Source organism: Cydia fagiglandana, chromosome 4 (genome assembly GCF_963556715.1).
Source record: "Cydia fagiglandana chromosome 4, ilCydFagi1.1, whole genome shotgun sequence".
Classification (NCBI taxonomy): domain Eukaryota; kingdom Metazoa; phylum Arthropoda; class Insecta; order Lepidoptera; family Tortricidae; genus Cydia; species Cydia fagiglandana.
This window is the reverse complement of record NC_085935.1, coordinates 16,492,730-16,518,820: the sequence shown is the minus strand read 5'-3', so window position 1 is coordinate 16,518,820 and position 26,091 is coordinate 16,492,730. Positions and strand designations below refer to the sequence as shown.

At 36.4% G+C, this 26,091-nt stretch overlaps 1 protein-coding gene across 1 annotated transcript in view; it reads right to left on the bottom strand.

Moving 5' to 3' along the window:
• Positions 1-343: 343 nt before the first annotated feature.
• The window catches only part of LOC134663917 (uncharacterized), a 54,847-nt gene continuing 29,099 nt past the window's right edge, over positions 344-26,091 (bottom strand). Inside the window, exons 3-6 of the mRNA XM_063520459.1 lie at positions 6,584-6,698; positions 3,798-3,955; positions 3,502-3,650; positions 344-3,298 (exon numbers count right to left, since the gene is read on the bottom strand). Of these exons, the coding sequence (XP_063376529.1) occupies positions 1,454-3,298; positions 3,502-3,650; positions 3,798-3,955; positions 6,584-6,698 (2,267 nt within the window). The 3' untranslated portion in view covers positions 344-1,453. The remainder of the gene's footprint in view (positions 3,299-3,501; positions 3,651-3,797; positions 3,956-6,583; positions 6,699-26,091) is intronic.

Genomic DNA, 26,091 nt, shown 5'->3' with positions numbered 1-26,091 from the left:
GTGCTCCGCCAATATTGACTGCGGCAGAGTGTCCCGAAAGTTGCGACTTACCGCAAACTTACTAGCTTAGTCACATACCTCATATGAACTCGCGCTGCGCCGCTCGCAGTAACAGAGACAAAAATTAATCTAATTTGACCGTAATGTACCTTCGAATTGACTTGATTTTATGTGTGGAATGAGTTTGGTCTGGGTACATAACAATACAACAGATGGCGTTGTTTAATAAAATATCAATATTCAACTGAAATTACTGCATGATCAGATGATACCGGATGTGGTATCAAAGTAAGGTAGGTACCAAATTAATTTGGCAATGTGCGGTGAAATAATAATAACAGTGTTTTAATATTTATTGTAAAATTTTAATAGTCTAAAATTACTACATACATGACAAATAGATCTGAACACAAAAAAACATTCATTGTTATAATATCAACTGCCAAATATAAAGATCCCTCGCGGCGTGTAACTCGAATTTAAGTATGAACGACGTCGTTTAAAAACTTCGGAGTTCAAATAAGTATGAAAATATTCGACTCCATAGAATAATTTACCCTCTTAAATAATCCCCCGCCGCGAAGGTCTTCCAAGCCCCACATATTTCTTTCAGCCTCCGTGTTCATAAATTAATTCACTTGTGCACATCTATAACTTCAAAAAGTTTTACATAAAAATAATTTCATCAAACACATAGATTCTTAACCTACATGATATGATTGTGAGTGTCATAACATGAACATGATCACCGCTCGCTATGCTTAATTATAGTTTTTCTATTAAAATAATCACTATCTAAAGTTCTATAAATACGGTAGATATTAATATTACGGGTGGGTGTTTTGGCAATCTCAAAATTGTGTGTGATACGTATAATTATTCATTAGGTATAAATGAATTTGAGTGCTATGACCGATCCCTAATATGCTTATAACTATAAGTTATAGCTATGCTATATTTTAAATCAATGGAATTGACTAATACCTTCGGCTAAAAGTTGTTCGAAGATTATAACGAACTATCCTATCCTAATCAATAATTATCATTTCCTGGTAATTAGGTACACATATAAAAAAGCGTTTTTTTTTTCATTAATAATGTGCTTCATTTTTAAAATATTTTCATGATTAATTTAAATAACAGAATGGAATTAATTGATTAATATAAAGATTTACAACTTTCTCGTAATAAAATAAGTAAATAACAAATCGTGCATGTAAACATGGCATACTGTGTCTACCTATTTAAATTATGTATGTCTAACATGTAACAGCAATGACTATTCGCACAATTAACACATCATGCTTTAAATTAAGTGCACCATATCACTCTCGTGTAACAGTTTTAGGATACTAATTCTATGAATGAAATGCAGAGTGTATATTTCTTCAGTCGTCATTCATCTCAAGTAGAATCCCATTTTGTGGCAGTCATTACAGTCATGTTTGCTAACCTAACCTAATATGCGGAATGGATTAAATTTTTTCATCCGGTTCGGGTTAGGCAGGGGTCTTCGGGACCGCGGTCGATGCAGGGGCTCGTTGGCAGCTGAAAGTAACGGTGATTGATAATCATCTATCATTTCTCCATCATGCTCTTCGTTCTCATGGTCTTCTTCAAAATGATCAGTGTGGTTAAATATCTCAATTTGTGCTGGTGTCGAATCTTCTATCTTCATAGTCGTAGCAGCAGTCATGTTGATAGCTTTGGTAACTTCTTCGTTGGCATTCAGATTTACTAATAACGTTGTTGTGGCTAAAGTGGCTGTCTCTGTTATCAATTCTGGTGTTGTGACTGGAGATTCGGTCGACGAAATATTTTTGTCTTTGTTGGTAAACATATGAATAGTAGTAGTTAACTCTGAGGTAGATAGACGGTCTGAATTATTTTGTACAGAAGATTGTGTTGTACTGCTTGAACTACTTGTAGCCAAAACAGTGGTAGATGTTACAGAGTTATTGCTAACAGCTGGAGACGTAGTATCATTGCTACCAGACACGGTCGAGGTAGGCAAAAAATCTGCAGATTTATTATTGAAGAGTGGTACTAAAGTTGAAACTTCAAATACAATCGGAGATGAATTTTCAGTGGTCGTATCATTGATTATTGTTATTTTTATTATTTCATGATTGAGTGTAACACTTGAGAGTGCTTGTGGCTCATTTTCAGTTACAGGATTTGCTGTTAAAATAGGCATTTCTGTTGTTGATGATTCAGTAACAAGTTGTTTTGTGCTTGAGTTCGTCATGCTGGCACCTGTCACCTGTTCAGTTCTTGTTAAAGTATTAGTGTGGTTGGAATAAAATATTTGTTGTCCATTCCCGGGACCCGGCTCCTTTATAATCACAGTGAGATCAATACTTGGATCCTCTCCTGAAGAAGAATGTAAATATGGTTGTAATTTAGTAATTCCTTTTTCAATCTCCTTTTCCGTGCTTAATGGTGATAATGTGGAAAGATTATCAAGTTTTACGGCTTTTTGTAGTTTGTATGTCTTTGCCTTTAGACTATCATATTTTTCTGAGTACTTTTTGGGAACATTAGATTTTGTTTCTTTTTTCACACTGCCTATAAGTACTGGCGTATCTGTTGATTTCTGTTCTTTAATAACGTTCGTTGGAGTTAGAGTACTTGATATTATATTAGGGGTTGTATCCGGAGATAGTGTAAAACTGATATGCTCCACTAACTTATTATGGTTATACAGACGCTGGTGTTCTGCTATTTGTTGGGCATGCTTTTCTTCTAGAGATAAAACAGTCATATCATCGCTAATTCTTGCTTTCGCCATGACAAGCGGTGGTATAAAATGATCAGTGGGCTGTGTAAATATACCTTCTGAATTGCCTAATCGAGTCATTTCATCGTGTAAGAGCCGATGTTGATAACTCTTGTTATTCTCGATATTTTTAAGATGATCTTTACCAATAGTAGTTTCTTGGTGTTCTGGTTGTGGAATATCATTACTATGAATCGGTTCTAGATTAAATTCTTTATCTAGAGGTATTCTCACGTAATTATGTATGTTCAAACTCAATTTTGCTGGTGTGGAAACTTCTGGTTCTGAATGTAAACTGAATGGAGTAGAAGTTTCAGTAATATGTGGCGGTGAATTACTTATCTCCTTTTCTTCGGTAACAACATTTTCAGACGTTGATAGTTCATCTGTAGTTACTTCTTGATCAGTGAAAGTAGTGCCAGTAGCCGGCCACATTGTGCTGGTTGAAGTCAGGCTCGGAGTACTCGAGGGTTCCTCTTCTTCGCTACAGGACAGCTCTTTCAGCAGCTCTTCGCGTTTCTGTTTAAAAGAAATGAATGATCTTTTATTCTAAAATTGCCTACTAGTAGTCTTTCTAATAAAGAGCCTATGAGATATGGTCTAGTCAATGCTACTTGACTGCTATCGCACTAGCTTTTTAGCAGATCGTCACCATCCTTGCCGTTCTGTAAGGACCAATTAAAAAAACACGCTCTTAAAAAAACCGTTTACATAGAACTTACCACATTGCCAGTACATTGAACTCGCTTCACGCCGGCCAGCCCGCAGTCGGCGGTGAGCTGCACGGCGGCGCTCTCTGGCAGGTACAGAGCAGTCAGCGCTGGCAGCGCGCGCACCATACAGCCGTCCTTTCCGAGCGCCCATTGAGGCACTGGTGAAGAATAATTTATTTTTAAGTTTCTAAGTACAAACACACTTATAAATACAGTATTCGCATTAAAATTATGTTGTGGATGGTTTATTAAAAATATTGGCGAGAATGAAAGTAACGAGTCTGCGGCTACAGTAGTCTACTCACCCGGTAGTTCACATATGAAGGAGGCTACAGTAGGCCCGCCGCAGGCTCGAGCCTCCCAGCGGTAGTCGGCAGCCGGGTCTGCGGCCGCACACAGCGGGGCAGAGCGCGCGTCGGGGGCTGAGCTCCAGTACCCTTCTCCGCTTAAGCCGCGGTAGTCCCTGCCGTATTTTACATGATTTTGTATACATTAAAGGAAACTTTACCTATGCTTAAATTCGTACTTGCTCTGAGAAAGCATCATGTCTAGTTAGATAGGATTAAATTGTGCTTTTTTATGAATAATTGTTGTTGTACATGGCTAGATAGATATTAAGTATAAGGGTTGCTCTCGGTACTGGTTTTCTATATAAAATCAGTCCCGGAACCAGGAATTCTCGGTTTACGCCATACAAATTCAGCCGTGAGAGAATTCCCTAAGCTATAACCTCGATACACTTCGTTTTGCTTGACGATTTCGATTTCTGCGGTAACTGCGCAACCTCAATGTAACTTAAATAAGGGCATTTGTCAGGAGGGCCGTTTTTACGTGTCCGGGGCAGTAATTGATTGAATTTACTGTTCAATAAATCTGAATTAATTTAGGCATGATCTTCAGCTTATATTCTGTCTGGAACACTATCAAATTATTTATTTATTATTTATATAATACAAGAAAAATAAATCCAAATGCCAAAAATGATGTTCGGTGGGCGTGTCCCGCACCCAGATTTTATGAAACAAAAAATTATTACTCAAGATGGGGCATTAGATCGGAGTTATTATGGGTATTCACGCATAGGGTATTAGTTAGCTTATCATATTCTTTATATCACAATAATGTGTTTGCTCAACACATTGAATAAAACCAAATTTACGATGTGTCCCGGGCTAGTGACTGATATCGGTGTAATTTACAAAACATGTCAGTACTCCTTCAAAGTTGTAGACCAGGAACTCAGTGTCTCAAACATAGTATGCTTTAGTTGTGCCTTAACCGTTGAATAAAGTAGAGGTACAGTCACAGTACAATAAAGTGATTTTTTAAACGTTTCTCCGTCCTTCGCTGGGTTTGGTCCTATGTTTTTTTGAGATCGGTGGTGCAATTTACTCCGAAAGTTTTAGTGCAATTATCGTTATGTGAGTGATTAAGAAGTCATCGAAAGTACGTAAATCCACCATTATTACATCTCCTCTGTATCGTTCATGCTATTTCTGTAATCGCTAAAAAGCGATTAATTTTGATATCGCTGGTGTTGATTTCCCTGGTTTCGGTGGATTTTTTGACCACCGATATCAAAAAAGTGATCACTGAATTCAAATCCTGCTTTGTAAACTAGTTTGTTGTACTAATTTATCATGTCTAAAAAGTGAAAGATACGTTGTACAAACGTAAAATTATGTTCGTAAGTAAATTATGTCATAGTAGTCACAAAATCACTAGTTCACTATGAGTAGTTTTTTAAACCAGACGTATAGACCCAATGTTTCTTTCTCTGTCTTGATATTCTTTTCCAACCAATTAAGTAAATTATGTTCGTCGTCCTCTGTATCACCGGAGGTCCTACACCTCGATACCTTTAAACATGTCAGCCATGTTAAATAAATGTAGTCAATTAGGTCCCACTTCTTTTAAAATAACTTGTGTATGTAAAGTACTATGCAAGGTGAACCCAAGGGACAGGATGTACAGAACAAGGGATTAAAAATAAAATAGCATTCTAATGTCGAGATCGCTTCAAAGGCACTGAGCGTACCTACTGATCGATATTTCTAAAGGATAGCCATAGACACAAATTGAACACAGCAAATGTTTTAACAGTCCTCAATGTCTTATGTCTTTGTCAACAACTTTGTTACAATTTAGCTCAAGTGTTTGAGGGTGCTGGAGATCATAATTAATTGGTAATTGGATCTTCAAGCATTACTCGACTACTTCAAATATTATAGTTTTAAATTGACGGAGTTCACGCTTTTAAACTCTTTTATTAAAAAAATACTTGTTTTCCGTATTGCATCACATTGCTTTATAAGTACATGAAATATTTAATAAGCATTGAACACCACTCAAGAGTGTATTGTTTATCGGGTGCAAGTAACATAAGTTTTTTTTAGATGCGTGTGCGGTCGGATTGCGTGAAACAAACATCTTCTCCTTCATGGATATAATAATGCAATGAATAAATGATTATACCTAATGTGCGAATTTGTGGTCGACAATGTCGACATGTCTGAAACTCGTTTCAGGGCCACACATCACCCTATTATATGAGGCCAGTCATATAGTGTGGGATATCTTCTAGAGATGTTGATTTACAAGCCATAATTTGGTTATTTTAAAATCTTGAGTCTATATCTATTAAATTTCTGTAAGCTTTCGAGATCATTAGCCTTGTTACATCGCTTATCAACAAATAGGATTGAAAAATATGATTAAAATAATTATATAATTGATATATAAAACCTAAATGTGATTTTGGTGTAAGCATTATTGAATTCGGTGACGCAAATTGAATTCGGTGACGCAAATTGATTTCAGTGCCTGCACATGATTTCGGTGTTTTTAAAATCTAAAATATCTTGAAAACTATAAGGTTCTAATGGAGGCCTCCACTACCAATATTTTTTATATTAAGGGTAGATTTTAGGAAATAAACTTGCATATTATATAAGTTAAAAAAAAAATTTGGCACCGAAGTCAGGCACCGAATGTCATCTCTGAGAATCGCCCATAATATAATGAAGAAGCTAGAAAATACATAGCTCCTTAAGAGTTTCTCAAGTACGAACAGTGAACAAAGATATCTTACGTCCAGGTGAAGTCTCCATCGGGATTACTGCGGATGAGGCCGACCCAGACGGCGCTGGAGATGTCTAGCTCCTTGAGATAAGCCCGCACAGCGTCGTACTGCGCTGTTGTGTCCACTGTAACAAATAAGTTTTCCTTTGATTAACCTCGCTATACTACATACTTACAAAGCTAAGTAAGTATGCATATTTTATGTTTATTAGATACCGGCGTAAAGTCATAAGGATCCGCCGCCAAAAAACTGCCTCCATATATTCGAAGTTACGTTACGCTCTCATCTTAAAAAACATGAAATAACATAAAACTTGGCAAGAACATTTAAGTAACATACATCTATGTCTGGCACAATTTTCATTGCTATAATTTCATGTCATTTCAGCTTGTTATTGTGTCTCGTAACTCACTACCTTAAAAGTTCATATTTATAAGCCGATACTGAGAAAAAAGGAAGCGAGCTTGCACTTAATAGCAGAATCATTTCGGACGAGATAACATACATCTATAAAAAAGTAATGAAATAAATGCATTTGTATTTTGTATTTGAGATAACGCGCTTATTACTTTGGTTGATTGGTTGACGCGATTGGTACTTAAATTTCGCAAATGAGCTTAATGACATAAATTAAGACGCAGGAAACCAGAGGACACTGAAATAGCTTCTAACCATGGGCTAAAAATGGGCTAAATTTAAACGAGCAGTAATTATAACCCCGACTTTTTCGGTTTTTATCCCTTTGTTTATCATGCGTCCTTCACATCATGAATCAACAAAAATAGCCACGGTAACGTGAAATGTGCCTACTTTGCTCCAGAATTTGCAATGTTTGGTATATTGTGGTATGTTGATATACTTATAACTATTAGACAGTAGTGAGCAAAGTAGGCAGGCAGTCTAGCATCTCCAATCACTAGAATATATCACATACAAACGTTTACAGTGGCCGTTACACCCCCATTATACTCGTAGCTACATGCTGGTAACGTAACCGGATTATACCCAGTTTTAGTTTAATCTATCTCTTTCATTATATACTTCGCAAAGTACCTAAATTTGTTTGCGAATAATAACTGCGAGTTTACGAGGTCGCATTTGCATGATATCATAAATTCACGTCTTGAGAGTCACTGTTAGGGTGTCTTTGGGAACTAATATACTTATATGCAAGTTAGAAAGATACTTGTAATGCAAGTGATTCTTGCTACGTAAATTAAACTTATTAAAACCGATATTTAATGCCTATCGGATAGCGATAGGATAGGACTAACCACGACGATCGAATTAACGTTCAATTCAGATCTTCTCGTGATTTCGTTCTAAAAAAATCTTATCAAACTATTGAAATTAAACTAAACTGCTTCAAGAAAAACAAGAAGACTGAAACTACTTTACAGTGCAATATTTTACTGCAATTCGTACACTTAAAACTGTACTTGGACGCTGTTAGATCCACTTATCACGTAGCTGTTATCGTGTACCTAACAGCGACGGAAGGAAAATCGTTGCATATTTTTAGAACCATTTGTAGATTATAAAAACAGAATTTACATTTTGTACAGTCAGCTGCAGAGATAGTAGAACCCCTCTGCAAATAAATTTCTATGTAGGGAGGGTCATGCACTTACCCGTGTAGCTGACTGTACATCGAATGTTTAAATTACTATTATATATAGAGATTCAAATACGCGATGGGCCACGCAGACAGCTTCCAGTTACATAATGCCTGATTAACATTACTCTGGCGTCACCCAACCCCAACACTATGCTATAGCTGGAGAGGTTTCCCGCCACGAGACGGAAATTTGCATTAACCACCGCCACAAGTCGTCAAGAAGGCAGTAGTCTGTACTCGTATTCAAATTGAAGCCATTAATTCGGGTGCACGACGCGCAATGCTGGTGTGTACATACGTTCCTACTTCCTACGCAAAAACATCCGGTTAAACGGGTGGAAACCTTATCAATGTGTTAGCTTTTCAGTACTAATTACGTACACACGCACGAGTGGGAACTCCGACATCAAATTAATGTTTGATCGAGTTACGTATAAGGAAATTAACGAGGTATTGCCGTCATGAAACCTACTAAATTACCTTAGAAAGTACCTATATGTTCCCTTTCGCCTATGTTAAGCACAATTAATTATCTAGCACCTACAAGTAGATAATGTTAAACCTACCGGTGTTTCACCGCGGAAATTAAGCCATTGAGCCTTTATTGAACCAGCTGCATAAGAGGAAAGAAGTAAATCCCCTTAATCCTTTCAGAACTCATAACAAAAGAGATTAACTTGGACTGTAATAACACACTGTGGTATTATCCGTCGCGCAACCGCTTTTTATTTGAAAGTAATTTTTCATCGTGAAAGTAATTTTTCGGGAGAGACGTACACATACTTAATCAAAATTATTCGGAATTTTTACTTAGATGCCCATATGTATTAAACAGCGCTGGTGGCCTAGCGGTAAGAGCGTGCGACTTGCAATCTGGAGGTCGCGGGTTCAAACCCCGGCTCGTACCAATGAGTTTTTCGGAACTTATGTACGAAATATCATTTGATATTTACCAGCCGCTTTTCGGTGAAGGAAAACATCGTGAGGAAACCGGACTAATCCCAATAAGGCCTAGTTTACCCTCTGGGTTGGAAGGTCAGATGACAGTCGCTTTCGTAAAACTGGTGCCTACGTCAAATCATGGGATTAGTTGTCAAGCGGACCCCAGGCTGCCATGAGCCGTGGCAGAATGCACGGATAACGCGAGGAAGAAGAAGAAGAAGAAGATGTATTAAACATAGGTACATTAAATATGTTAGCTCTGTAACTTAATGCCAAGCGCTACTTAGCGGAATTTAACACTTCAGCGTTGACTTTAACACCATTAGTAAAACTCAGGCGTCGGAAAAAGTTTTGTGTAACACAAATGTTAGGAGTTTCAGAACGTTTTGATGTTTTCTCCGTAACACGGCGCGGCGCGTAGTTATACACAAGTGGCGTTGGCGGAGCGCCAGGCATCCCGCGGCGCGGCTCCGGGACCGCCGAGTCAATATTTGCGATGCCATTTAACTGTCCCAACACACGCTACTTACGATATTAATTGCTTGCTTATCTGGCAACACCATCATACGCCGAAAGTGAAATACCTGGTAATGGCGCTCAACACGCATCAGAATTAAAGACATTGTTAACTCTTGTTTTTCATCAGAGTAAGAGAATTTCCTCTGGGTTCATTTATATTAAGCGAAGGATTGTGAAAGTAATAAAACAAGTCTACTTTAGTGGAGTGCAGAAGCGTTCTAGAGCGTGCTGACCCAGAAATTGTATTTCCATTGCAAGACGTAGCGAATGTTGAACATCTCTAACAAAACGGACAAATATTTTCATAATGCTTCTGCAGCTGCAACTTTTATGATTCCTGGAAACTTACGTCTGCTGAAGGCTGTCTCCAGTTCAGTTCAATTCCATTCGAACAAGACAAAATTATATTGAAAAGAAATTGTCAATACTTGAAGGGTACACGGAAAGAACATGTCTAGTCAATCTGACAACATTTTGAGTTATCGCGGTTTGAAAGGAACGATGTACATAATTAACCATATTAATTCGTGTATAGGTGTTTTTAAAGTAAGAAAAAAAGGAGTTATATTTATGACTACACAGGTAACCGAAGTTGTTACGAATAGTTCATTGAGAGCTCTACATTTTGAGATTAAAAACTCATTTTTCAAAAAAATGGACTAGACATGTTCTTTCCGTGTACCCTTCACTTGCAGCTCATTTCATAAGGCTACAAGTATTGACAATTTTAAAGCAGCATTTTGGTTCCAGGGCCTCTCTACTGGTCCAGATAGGTAAGAGACCCATCGCATTAATATTTATGAAATAAGGTTCTTTAGGTATTTTGGATATGTAATTATATACTTTTAATGGCTCTTTATAAAACGTGGTTAAAGGTTATATTATACATTAATTTATGTTATGTTTTTCCCACGCCACGGTCAAAGCTCAAAGACGGGCGCAATTTAGCCCTAGGCGCCCAGTAACGGCGTTTGAGCCTCGTAGGTACCTCTCGCGCGTGGCAATATTTATTCGGCGATATTGCCGTTACGCCAATTTTTGTATCAATATTTATGCATATTGGGAATTTAGTTCGTGAACACTTTTGTGGTGGTAATGGATTTTGCAACGAGCCATGTAAAGAGAATTTACGATGGCAGGTTAAGTGGAAATCTAAAGTGTAGTGTTTACTTATGAAATAAAAAGAAATACAGGATATTTTACTCTTTTTAGTAGCCAACGGGTAAAAACGGGACCCTAAACTAAGACTCTGCTGTCCGTCTGTCTGTCATTGTTTCATAAACCGTGATAGCTAGTTGATAACAGTTGAAATTTTCACAGGTGACGTATTTCAAAGCAAAACTATTTAAGTAAACCACTAAAACGCTTTCTAACATTGAGCAAATGGTGTCAAGTAATAATGCTCATTTAAGTTAATTGTAATCTTCAGGTTAGAAGCTGGAAGCTTAGACTATTTATTTATATGATGTGAATTCATGATATCGCGAATTAGTAGTTAGCGCAGCAGTAACTACCCACACTGGGACATCTTTTAAAAATAATAGGTATTTTGCGTGTTATTTGCATGTTTATGTTCGAATTGATCCTATCGCTGAACATAAATTACTAACAAAGTCGTCAGTATCGAAAACATACAGGTTATATTTCAATGTTGCCATGCAAACTACGGCTTGTGGAGCCAGAACTTACTGGCTGATAGCCAAAAGCAATAACGTGTCAATCGGATTCAATAGATTTGTGAAATTACATAGGTTTTGGAACAGGCCAATATACCTATTTAGACCATTAATATCATGCGTGTCAAGAATAAAGTAACTATGACTTGACAGCTAGGTATGTGCTAGTATATTGACATGTCTGAAGCTGAGGAGCCGGCGATGAATAGGCTTCAAATTAATCGTAAGACGAGCGCCCGCCGCAAGCGTTGGAGCTATTCAGTGAGTAAATCGATGTACCGCTCCGAGATAACCCGCTGATCGACGGCTTCAGCGCACTCAAGAGCTCGGTCATGACACAACATGAGCTAAAATACCTTTTTATAAACAACACATTGAATTCAGCATAAAGGTAGAAGGAAAACAATAAGTACAGAAACAGTCAGTCGTTTAGTTTTTTTTATTTATGATTATTTTAAACATATTTTATGAGAATCATAACATAATCATTTTAGGTAGTTAGTGTAGGTATTAAGCTAGTTGTATGTTAAAGTAGAAATATCTGGGAGACCGAGCTTTGCTCGAAAAATATATAAAAACTCAAAACTGAGCGTTTTTCCAGATATTAGACCTAGCTAGATCGATTTTTCGCCCCCGAAAACTCTAAGTAGCGAGAAGAAGTTCTTTTTAGGGTTCCGTACCCAAAGGGTAAAACGGGACCCTATTACTAAGACTTCGCTGTCCGTCCGTCCCGTCCGTCCGTCCGTCTGTCACCAGGCTGTATCTCACGAACCGTGATAGCTTGACAGTTGAAATTTTCACAGATGATGTATTTCTGTTGCCGCTATAACAACAAATACTAAAAACAGAATAAAATAAAGATTTAAATGGGGCTCCCATACAACAAACGTGATTTTTGACCAAAGTTAAGCAACGTCGGGAGGGGTCAGTACTTGGATGGGTGACCGTTTACTTTTTGCTTTTTTTTGTTTTTTTTTTGCATTATGGTACGGAACCCTTCGTGCGCGAGTCCGACTCGCACTTGCCCGGTTTTTTTACTCTTATATGATTGAAAATGTTGAAAATGCATTTGCCCATAATTTGTATTATTACTGTAACTTTTTGAACAATGATCAACTTTATTACAAACAATATAATGTGGTAAATTTACCTTTCAAAATATCGATAAACCTCATGCGTTTTTCTTTCCTTAAATAAGCAAAAGGGCTTGGAAAACTTCGCTAGGCATGTCCAATTAAGCAGTTAGCAAGAAATCGGGTGTTCACAACGATCCAAATTTCCGTAGAAGCGTACTGTAATTTTTATAAATATGATTTTGTTTTGATATTAATTTGAGTAATTCTCACTCGCACTTATATACTGGTGCTAGTGAGATGCATTTAAGCTAATATCGTGTCAAAAGTAAGATATAACAATTTTCGAATAGGAATACGCCACCTTGAGGTCAGGTCGCCGGGGGCACCGTTCGTCGGTCGTATTAGCTGTCAAACAGACGCCTCCGGGACCCAGCTTCATTAATTAACTTTAATTCGATCCATCCTGATTTGTATTGACGTATTCAGTAACACAATACTGTCTGTAAGTACGTTTTCTTCCGATGAAATGAAAAAGATCATATGGGTTTATTCAAAAATCGTCATCATGTTCAAAAATTCAAAACGCGATTGAAAAGAGCGTAGGTAAACTTGAATGCTGGTTTTCGTATTTTCGAGCCCAAAAACCTTAGATTCACGTGGGTTAATGGATTGATAATTTGACTCTAAAGTGGTGACGCAAGTGCTTTTGATGTGTCTCTTCCGCACTCATGAAATGTTCATATACGTGAAACATATTATTTCTTTGCAGATATCTTTAATGGTGTTGTTCCGTAGCAACGAAAACAAACGCACATACCGAGCATTCGATAAATACTCCGATCGAGTGACAAAGAACGCTTTTACAGCTCAATAGTGCTCTGTGGTTTCATTGTTTGACGTATTTATTCAGTCATTGGAAAAGTGGTTTTCGCTAAATCGAAACACGTCGGCTTTTAGTGTGTACACGCAGTGCTTAGTGTCACCGCATGCTGTCATTTTGTAATGTTACAGCTCATTTCGCAATGTTCAGTCAAAAACATTTATAAATTTATAATAATATCTTTATCCTTAATCCATATAATTTATAACCTAAAAACGCCAAATCTTGCAAAATTGTATTGAAATGACAGGTGTACTTCCTACCTTTCGAGTCGAGTTTGAAAAACATACATCCTATTGATCATAATATTCATATTGTAATTAGTTCTAGGTACTTTTTATACATGTACTTACTTAGCGTAGTATGTGTGCAATCAAATTTGCAATTTGAAAGAAAAAAGCGTATATTTCCTAAATGGTCATGAAAAAAGTTATACGTTTAGTTCGATTTTCTTTTTATGCGTAAAAGTTTAGGCCGTATCCCGAAGGGCTGCATATGAAAATCCCAGCTCCTGAATTACATAAGTTTTGGGAACAATATTTTATTTTAGCTTTTAGACATTTTTATGATTCTTGTGCGGTAAAAGCAACACTGTTTTATTTATCGAAAGCTTCAAAGCGTACATTTACAAGATATACAAATTAAAAGGTACACTTCAATCAAATACCATCAATTTAAAACTAATTTATCAGCCGTAAACACTAAGCTACACAAATATAACAGCCGACCCTTTTAAAGTAATTATAAAGGGTTTCGAGCCACTAAGGGAAATTAAAATGACTTGATAATCTGATAGAAGAACATGCTTTTCGTTTTGTTTGTACTTCCTTAGTCGCATAATCACCATAATGATTCTTTACCCATCACGGAGCAATGGTGTTCCGGACATTCGGGAAACATGCGCGGAGCCGAAGTCAATACGTAGAGGCCCATTTGACACTTTAATGAAATGTAAGGGGTACATCGAGCGGATGCTGCTTTTGCCCGTTTCATGGGACGCACACAGAGGCAGCACCCGTTAGGGTGTAAGGACTATTGAGATTTGATGGAATCTAAAATAAAATAAATATTATAAAAATAAATATTATAGGACAATTTTACACAGGTCAACCTAGTCCCACAGTAAGCTCAATAAGGCTTGTGTTGTGGGTACTAGACGACGATATATATAATATACACATATATATAAACACTTATAAACATAGAAAACATCCATAACTCAGGAACAAATATTTGTGATGAACACACAAATAAATGCCCTTACCAGGATTCGAACCCGGGACCTCCTGCTTCGTAGGCAGGGTCACTACCGACTGGGCTAGGAGGCCGTTAAAATGTACTAGTTTATTGGGTGAAAGCGATGAACTAAATAGGTATACTGCAGGCCAAGCACATGATTGACGTGACAGTATCTCGCGGCGAGATATACTACCCGTCTTTTTCTAACTATGTTAACAAGAGAGGGTATTGATATTAACGAATGCCTAATTTAATGTGTGCCACGCATTTAGCACTACGTAATAAGCTAGCGTAGTTCGCGCATGTCTAGCGAAAATACTTCGTAGAGGAGGCGATATGTGACCTCGACTGACTCTGGTGCAGTCCACGTCAAAGACATGTTTACTAGGGTGGATCGGCCTACTATGAAAAAAAAATTTTTTTACTATAATTTAATGGGCTTTTGTCAAAAGTTGCTTACATACCTGAAACCTCATAATATGAAATATTTTTGAAATTGGACGATAACAAAAGTTTTAAAAAACTAAAGCTAAATTGCCTGTCGCGTTTTGGTTTCGATTTTTAATAAAAATTAGGAAAATTAAAACAAAACAATAACATTATGACTGATTTGTCATCTGGCAACATTGTTTCTACTCAAACCTTAAATAAAGAGGGTAGTAATAACTTCGACATTAATTTTAAACACCCTACACTATCAAAATAAATGACACATTAACTACAATCTGATTCTCTAACGTCAAATCAACACAAACATTGATAAACAAAATCTTTAAAATGTCTTTGTCTACATTACGAAGTGATTTAATTTGCCCTATATTTGGTCATGGAAGAGAACTAAAAGTTAATCTTTTGCCAACTTACGAAGACATTGTACTGTGTTACTTATATGCGAGTCGTAGTAAGAAAAAGCAGTACCAGAACTTAGCTACTGATACTTGCCAGAAGATATCGGAAGACGTGTTAAAAATCTGGAAAACGGCATCTATTCCAACTATACAACCGCGGTCTGTCACCAGAAAAATCAAAGAATATTATGAAAAATATCGCAGTTTATTGAAACCTTATAAATCTCGTCAGAATGTTGAATCTTACAAAAACCGCATATTAGTGTTTAAAAATGAGGCAAAGGCTCTATTTGACATTGCGGCATGCCAGTGCAAAGATATAAATTTATGCAAGTGTGATAAACCAATGAAAGTTCCAAATTTAGAGAAGCCCTTTTTAATTGATCAACGAACAAAAAGGCAAATGATGATTGGTCGCATAGACGTACAAACTACATCAAAGATCTTGAAAAATATAAATAGGAAAAGAAAATATGATGTTTTTAAAATAAGTCAGACTACAGCTTCAAAATCAACTGAAGAATCAATTGACGATTTATCTTCGTCTGCTCAAAACTCAGATGTCTCAGACCAAGATACTAGAGATTTTTTTCCGCCTGTGTCTGAACCTCAGCTTTCTAAAACACCTCAAGAAAGCCAAGCGAAAACAGCCAGTTTTGCCATGCCAACTGTGGCTCTTGCTGTTGATAGGTATGCTGTTTCAGATAGAGCTGCTGCAGCCATTGTTTCGGCGGCTCTTCAGGATGTTGGTCTTATTACCAAGACGGACTTGGCCAAGGTTGTCGATCGCAATAAAATTCGCCGAAACCGTGAAAAAGAAAGAAGTGTTCTAGTAAATATGCCCTTATTGGTATCTACTTCATTTGGATTATATTTTGATGGCCGCAAAGACAGCACTTTATCAATTGTGAATGTCACAAAACGAAAAATTATTTCAGAAGAGCACATAAGTTTAGTCAAAGAGCCAAACTCTGAATACATGGGTCATATTACGGTTTCTAGTGGTAAAGCAGAAGTTATTGGGAAACATATCAAAGTTTTCCTAGATGAAAAAAACGTAGACTGCAAACATCTGGTAGCAATCGGGTGTGACGGTACTGCCGTTAATACAGGAGCAAATGGAGGCGTTATTAGACATTTGGAAAAAATATTGCAAAGGCCGTTACAGTGGTTCATTTGTCAATTACATGCGAACGAACTTCCTTTACGCCATTTATTTCAAGCTCTTGACGGGCCTACAACAGGACCACGCAGCTTTTCAGGACCAATAGGAAAACTTCTAAAGGATTGCGAAAATCTTCCTTTAGTATCCTTCAAGTCAATCAGGTGTGATTTGCCAGATATTACGAATAAAAAAGATCTAAGCACAGACCAACTTTACTTGTATGACATTTGCACCGCAATAAGTTGTGGTCATTGTAATTATAGGCTGTCGCAAAGAAACCCTGGTAAAGTGGTTCATTCCAGGTGGCTTACCACTGCAAACCGAATTCTTAGATTATATGTCTCCACGAATACTCCAACAGTATATTTACAACATTTAGTTAGTTTTATTTTGAAAGTTTATGCTCCCATGTGGTTTGCGATTAAATTGAAGCCGAGCTGCACTTATGGTGCAAAACACTTACACAAAACTATTGAACTTTCAAGATATATGCCACAGCATTTAAAAGCAGTAATAGATCCTGTATTACAACGAAACGGTTTTTTCGGTCATGTAGAAAATATATTACTAGCGATGCTGGATGATGACAGACCAGAAATAAAATATTTGGCATTGCAAAAAATACTTAAGTCACGAGAGTGTTTACCGTCCAATATAAGGATATTTAAACTACCAAAATTTGATTTTTGTTCTATGGATTACGTTGATATGATACCCTGGGACAATGTAACAATTACTGAGCCACCATTGCTTAAAATCCTCAGTACAGATATTTTAAGAGAGTGCATCGAAAACCTAAACAAAATTGATGAGTTGATTTTACCACTACTGAAATTATACCCTTGTCATACTCAAAGTACTGAAAGATGTGTTAAAATAGTTACAGAGGCAGCTGCTGCTGTTTGTGGACCTATTAAACGAGATGGTTTTATTAAGACAAGGCTTAAATCCCGAAAAATTATGCCTCTGTTTAACTCCAAGAAAGACTACAAAATTGAATAATTTTAGTAATTTTCAGCATAAAAAAAAACAATTATCTGTCATCGTTTTCGTGGTTTTCTAATGAAATATGTTAACTTCTAATTTCAAGTATAAAAATAAATTAAATTCAGACAAAAATAAGATGTTTTAATATTTTTTACATATTTTATAATTACCACCCTAAAATGGCGCTTGCGTCACTTTTCAGTTAGCTTGGGGCAGTACTTCCTGAAATATTTCAGTTATTTTAATTATACAGATTTAAATGTTTTTGTGAGTAGCAACTTTCTATTTCCTGCCAAAATCAAAATTTGAGAAAAAAGAAAATCGATCCACCCTAATGTTTACATGTTTCGTCTTATTACAAAGGAATAAGGTGCAAAAATGTAAACATATCCTTGACGTGGAATGTACAATGCCTTTAGAAAATCTTCTCTCAATATTACAGCTATGTATTCTTTTGTATGTAGGTACGTACGTACGTTAATATGACACTAGGCGAGTTGAACTTTGCCCCTGAGTGCGGGGTGACGTGCCTCCCGAATTGGAAGGATTTCCTTTATCTCGTAATGGCCTTACTTGGATCAGCGCTCAAGCGACATCTTTAGAGGCTCTTACCTGCTTTTTGTAAAATTTATGCGAGTATAAGCATTAAGCGACATCAGTATACATTCTAGCAAAAGCTGCTAACGCTGAACGGTGCACACGATAAAGATCGTATCAAAATAAGGTGACGCCCATACTAAATTGTAAAGTAGAATCGGCCTCACTATTGTCAGGGCGGTTTGGACGACTTGTGAACAACCTAAATAGAGTTTATTTTTATGTCCTTTATTTATAGTATTTATAGTACTTTTTCCAAGTTAAATTCTTTGTACCGAATTCAGCGAATTCAAAATTATATTGAGGTTCTAAGTATGTACCTACAAAATAAATGCTTATCTGTAGGTACTTACATATTAAAAACTCTACATTCAGCAACAGCAAAAATAATAGTGTAATTAACGTGGTAAATGAGGGTATTTTTGTTCAATTATTCATTATTATTTATAACAATATCGTTCATTTCAACACATCATCATTACGTAGGCAAAGTATATGCATAAAGAAAAGTCTATCACATTTATAATGAAAATATATACCGGAGTGTTGAATGATATTTAATTTTTACTTCAATATTGCTTGTTAATCGAGTAATAACGGCCCAATTACATTTGGTAGCAAAGATGGGTCGCGGGCCCAACTAACAGCAATTAAAACAGCAATACGATGGCCCGGGGCGGGGCGGGCTTACAGCGCCATCGCCATTACTAATTGGTTCCAGGCCATTAACTCCTGTATTTATAAACAAATATACAACTCCAATGTCTTAATTGCTGGCCCGGAGAATACCTGCTATAAATCTGAGTGATGAACTGATGAAGAAGGCAAGATAATGTTTCACAAGTGTATTTTGTGTTTATGTGTATCACATCACATTATTAATGAAACATAATGGTGCGTAACAAAGGCCAGCGCATTGAATTACTCCATGTGTGCCATTTGTCCACCGGGCCCTACGATGGACGATGTCAGTCATTATCGTTAACATCGTGTCACGCCACTTAGCGCAAATTAGTTACTATCCTCGGTGATGTATATTATGTACATTAATAATTATGTATTTACCGATAATGACATATCGTGTACTATAAAGAGAAATAAAGACTCAAGTCGCGGGTTCAATTTCCGCCCCGGCCACCGGTGGACTTGGTCACTTTTTCTGTTTATAGACATAAATTAAATTATACTCAACATCTGTCGTATTTATTTAGTAATTATGTAATATTTTACATGCGTTTTTACTGTATAATATTATAACAAAACATACCTACTTATGTTTACTTTATTGAGCTAGAAGTAATAATAGGTAGAAGAGCTAATATTTCTATCTACCTATTGTCAAACGAACACAATAACGTAACGTATACTAAGAATCTTAGAGCTGCTTAAGTTTGGTATAACATCAGTCTGTTTTAAAAGAGATGGAGCCATACTGTTCATGATTGAAGAAAAAAAAATCTGTTTTCATTTGTTCATTATCTTGAACAATTGTAGTCTGTATCTTTTTTTAATTAAATAATCACATTGAAAAAAAAACGAGAGGTATAAGATGTTTCATAAAATATTATGATTTAGAAAGTAAGAATAAACAAGACATGTAATATAATTTCACCCGAAAAATAACTCATAACAAGGTTGTTTCCATAACATTGGAGTATATTACAAATACTTGGCACTCAAATGATTTATTAGCTTTCTGGAACACATTTCTCCGGATTGTGTTTCCTCCGTGGAAACGTAACTGGAACTTATTTTATTATTTTACGTGAAATATTTTTCATGATATTTGACTACTCAGGCATGAAATTGCGAAATGGGAACAGGAAAATGAATAAAGTATCTATCTAATTTATTTCTGAATGATATATGTATATTTTTTACCTGACTTCACTCATACTCACTTTAATATATTTTGTACTTAAATATTTCTTCTTGCATTAAATATTTCCTGTCACTTTTCAACTCAGCTTTGTCACACGTACTCAACGTATGTACAAATACTTACCATATTTAATCACGTTTTAAAATTAATGTCGGGCTTAACGCTTATGTCTACCTAATACATATGTATGTAGGTATAAGTATTTACACGTTTTGTTTGTTCTTCACAATAATAACAAACAAATTGAATACATATTTGGAATACCTAGTTGCTCTTTATTGTTCTTTATTATTATAAGTATGTTATCATTACGTGCAGAGCATATATCGAGTTTATTTATCCAGAATATATTTCCCGAGCCGGGCTCATCAACCCTACGAGTAAAGTACGCTTGACAAAACACAAACATAATTTATTTTCTTTATAATTTTATCAAGCATTTCATCATTTTACTCTTACTTTTGGAGTCTAGTTATAAAATTAGTGCTATAATTATCCAGGTCACTGTTTCAATTTATTTCATTCTTACTAGAACACGTACGTAAAGGGTACCGACGACCGCGCCAGCTTTTTGAAATTTAACCCGTGATAAGGGTCAAAGTGAGAAATGTAATAAAAAAAATCGACTCGACCCTCGCTTAGTGAGGGAAGTAGTATAGAGCCAATGAGAGAGAAGTTTACTTTAAACATAGGTACCGGGCGGGCATGGGCCAAAACGAAAATATTAGCCAGTTTTTATGTAATAAGCCTAGCTACTACAGTCTGCTGTTTAGAGCAACGTGTAGGTATATTATAGTACATTGTACTAAGTACAAGAAGTAGGTAGTAAGACTAGTAAGTTTGTTTTCTATTATAAGGTACTGGTACACCTTCAATAATACAATGTTACACAACGAAGGCCGCTAAAATACTTGAAACTGTCTTATTTGTAGAGCCATAAGAGGGTGTCACATATTTTTGCGGCCTTCGAAGATTAACATATACAGGTGACTGTACAGGTATCACATGTACAGTGAGAAGCGAAATTGCATGGAGAAATTATGAATGAATTCATTGATGAACTCTTCATGCACTTTTACGGCTGATGATACATATAGGTTAAATTATACAAAATATGTGAAAAGAGCTACCAATACCAAAACGCCATCCAACAAAAAATGTACAAACTCATAAATCCTAAAAAAACTTCTAGAGCTAATATGGGCTAACACAGTGTCAATGTCAACTCTCCCTGTGATAAGTGATTCGAAATTTTTATTGAATTTTCGGCTCGCAATTTATTAGCGGAAGCGGTAGCAATATAGGCCGGACCGCGCCGCTTTTGTGCCTCTTTCCATTATGCGCTTATTCTGCTCGACGGGGACTCATGAGTCACTTTTACATCTTACTTTTTTTCGCCCTGTCTACGATATTAGACACAATAAGTTACGCATGCGAGTGTTGGAAGAACTGCGAAAAAGTATATGAGTAATATTAGTAATAAATCGTGGCACATTAATTTATTACACAATATTAATTTATGTGTCTACTGTCTAGATCAGTTATGCGAATATGAATAGTACATTGTGTATTAAGGGCGGGAAATAAGAAATTACGAACGAGTGTCAATTTTAAGCCCGACGCGAAGCGAGGGCTTAAAATGTTCACGAGTTCGGAATTTCTTTACCGCCCGTGGCACACACAATGTTTTTCATCACACTTGTAAGGAAAAAAAGGAGAATTAATAAAAACAAACTTCTGTATAAAACACTTTTCCGCCCTAGGGCGAAAATTTCAATTTCCCGCCCGCAAGCCCTACGTGTAAATAAGTGTTTTTCATCACACTTGCTCGGAAAAGATTTTTTCCGCCCTAGGGCGAAAATTTCAATTTCCCGCCCGCAAGCCCTACGTGTAAATACATCTTTTCCGAGCAAGTGTGATGAAAATTATATTCTGCCTAACACAATGGCATTTTTATTTAATTTTTTTTTATTTATGACAGTCCAACGATTAACCTGTCAGAAAGTAATCGCTTTTTAGTGATATGACCGCCTGTAAACACGTCTAATTGAGTTACTGTATTCATTCTGTTGTTTTCTGTATTGAGGTGTGCAATAAACCAATGAAGAGTATTTTGTATTGTATTGTATTTATATTTAACCTGATGGCATATTGTCTTTGAGTAGTTTACATTCAAAATTAGACAAATCACTTTGCATGAATGCACTTTACATTAACTACCAAGAAATGCTATAATCCTAATATTTTAAAGTTTTAAAAACAATGAAGATAACTATAGTTTTATGAAACTATCAATGAAGTAGATATATATTATTTAGGAAATAATATACCGACATCTGCTTTTACTTGTAGTTGTTCGTGAGCAGATGCCTATTTGTTTTAAAACCGCACTATGTTGTCATAAACATAAACAATTTAGAAGACGCACACAGTACCGTACTTAGCTTTATCTAAGGCGGGCAACACATGCGTAGTTTACCTTCCAACCATTATGGTGATGCATGAGCTTATCAGTTTCAGCTGAAATTCTATTACGAGCTGTAAAGCCACAACAATGCCCCGCGTGATGGATTGCCTCAAACAATATATCAAGGCCCGTTACTGTCGATATAGAGCTTTGATTTTTCCTATGTGAAAATAATCAGGTCGCGGCTTTGTTCATGGGACTTCTAATATTTGAGGCGGGAACTGGCTTCGTGAGCACGTGATTTACTGTTTTATATATAACGTACGTAAAGGTATTTTAATAAAGTAATAAGTGGTTGCAAAGTCAGTACAAACAAAGCCTCCTGTTATTGAACAAGTTAATTTAAAAAATCGGATGTTCTCTTGCTTGCATTTAGTACTTCGTCAGTAGTTATTAGGTAACGAATTCAAAAAATATTTTTATTTGGAATTCTTTATTCATATTAAATTACATTCAAGAACATTAAAATTAACAATTTAATAAATTAGTACCTACCTATAAATACAGTATAAAAAATTTGGAATTGTTTTTTCAGGACGTTTACACTTTTATCAGAATTTAAATCTGATTTTTAGTTCGTCCTAATATAGGAAATTTCTTTTATACTTACATACACAGTTTACTTTTGTGTTTACCTTCGGAATGCCAATTTCAAAACAGACTATCTTTGATAGTACTGTCTAACACTATTTTATCCTGCGGTACGAAATGGCGCAAAATACACAATGCCTGTCGTAATATCACCGAAATACCCTCAAAAAATAACGGGCCTTACCGAACTTAGCGGATTGTTATTTATAATTCAGGCCTGAACGCGCTGAGGGAGCTACCGTTAGTAACATCCTGCGGGCACTTCGTAGTAAATAGTAATGGGCCATTTTATGGAGCAACACACATATAATCGCCTTGTAGGTATTAGGCGTCTAAGCAGCGTCTGTACGCGACGGATAACGTCTTTCGTGGCTCTATAAGTCAATGTGGGACCAACATTTACGTCCACATTCGTGGCAGCTGAAGTAGGAGGACATCTCGGCAGCTTCTGGAGAATTGTGCGTCTTTGCGCATATGGTCTTTAGGCACTAAACAGCAATAACCAAAGTACCTACCTGTAAGAGCGTCGTCGGTAGCGTAGCGGTAAGGCGAGCGATTTAAAACCGCGGGTTATGAGATCTAACCCCGATTCGTACCAATGGTTTTTCATAATAGCTTCTATAAACCCCACATCCATTCATTACATGCGTATGACGTGTATTAGTACATTTAGTACGATACCATTATTTTATGTTTAGCAGTTGATTTTCAATTGAAGAAAACGTCACTAGGAAACCGGGCTAATCCAAATAAGGCTTTATGTTCGTCTCTGGGTTAGATGACCAGTCTTACAGTACTTTTGTATTAAGTAACTAGTTCCTGTTACAATTCTTGCACATAGCGGGCCCCAGGAAGAAAGATGATGAGTCCTTTGTTAAAGGCGATTCATTTAGTTGTGCATCATTAATGATGACTTTAGCCTGCCGCGCTGTAAAAACGACTCGTTTTATCTAGATCGATGATACTTAGTCGTATTTAAAAGTGCAAAAATTTAACGGGTAGGTTGTAACAACAATATTCTTTAAAGTATTGTAGACAACGATCGACACTTTAGTAGTCCTCATTTCCTTAGCCCATCGCCCGTTAGTAATAGGGTATCATTAAAAGTGCCTGAGAGGCTCTTCAATTCATGTCGTTGAATTAATGACGTATAATAACTCAGCTCACGAGGGTGTGCCCTTAGCGCCGACGCTAATGAATAATAGTGCTATAAAACATATGAGAAGGTGTTCGGTCGTCTGCTAAAGCCTGTCGCATGTCAACATTGTCAACATTGCATGTATATGGCTATGTGCCTAAGCCCAGTTAGGGGTCATCCATTAATTACGTCACACCAATTTCTAGGTTTTTTGACCCCCCCCCCCCCCTTGTCACACTTGGTCACATTTGGCAAACCCCTCCCCCCTAGTGTGACGTCACATTTTTTCTACGAAATCGCCAAATTGAATTAAGTAAATACCTAAGTATTATTAATATTTTATTAAAATATTTTTGACGATATAAATATTAGTAATTTTATAACCCAAAACCTCTTAGGAAAGAAAATTAAACGATTAAAAACTATTTTCGTTTTAAAAACTTGTTATTTAAATGTACAGCGAACTAAATAATTTAAATAATTTTTCGGTTACTGATGAAGTTAAAGTGACGTCACAAAGTTTGTGTCTCCCCCGTCCCCCATGTCACAATATGTCACATTTTCTTGACCCCCTCCCTCCCCTAAACGTGTGACGTAATTAATGGATGACCCCTTAACGGGCTGAGAGAAAATGCTTTTGTTAACCTAATTTGTAATTTGAGTTTTATGGTATGTAACTTTTGGTTTAATGTTTTTTTTGTAATAGTAATACAGTCTGTTTTTTTTTGTAATAGTAATACTGTACAGTCAACAACAGAGCTATGAATACAGACAAAGTGCCAAAAATATGTATACACGACCTTAATGTACAGGCAATAACGTACTGTATACATATTTTTGACACTTTGCCTGTATTCATAGCTCTGTTGTTGACTGTACATTAATTTGAAATTTGTTAATACTCTGTAACTTAATGCTATGCATATGCATACATGTTACAAGTTTGGGACATGCAAATAAGCAATGAAACTTGTTTATTTCATCTTATTCACTTAAGGAACTACTTTTGTTGGCACACGACTAAATACGCCTTTCTTATTTAGTGCAACTAACCTGAAAAATTAGAAGTACCTACCTGTTAGTATCACGAAAGGAAAATATTTCAGATTGTATTGTATCTGTTTAGGCAATGCTGAAGATATACCTAAGCAAGCAATTTATAAAACATAATACACGTATTTTAATAGCAACACACACATACAGTACCTACCTAAATTCAGGTAAAATTCCGTAAGGTAAATATTTGTAAATTCCACAAAATGTATCTTAGTCTAACAGAATAAAGTGACCCCCGACGCCACATAGAAATTAGTTTTTAAGGGGGTCACTTTGCAGCTTATTCTACTTAGACATATTTTGGAATCCGCAGTGCTCAATTTGTGGTACACGCATGAAATGTCCAGTTACAAGGTGAGCTAATTATAAGATAACCTTAAAAAAAACTAAATTCGTCGAGTCGGCGTCATAAAAAGTGTGCTTCAATATTATATATCCACAGCTGAATTTACCCCTTGAAATGGTCGGGACTGAAATAGACACCTGAAGCGATCGATATGTGGCACACCTCGCGGAGTGGTCAGCTAATACGCGCGCTAATAAAGCCACGCCTTAGCTGAAACAGATTATGGCTGATTTACTAGCGATAAACTAGGCCGGTTCATTATGGCTCTATGACATGAACAGTACTGGAGCATGTTTAAAAAAAAACAAAATGAGTCGTTTTATTTAAAATTTTCTTGCTTGTTGGCGGACAAAGGCGGCCTCTTTCCTTTTCCATTGCTCTTTGATTCTATTCTGAGCAAAGTATTGCTCACATGTATAAGGTTATCCACGCTACCTTATACCTAGCCGCTTTATCTACCTATATGACTATTTTAAGTGACGGTATTTTT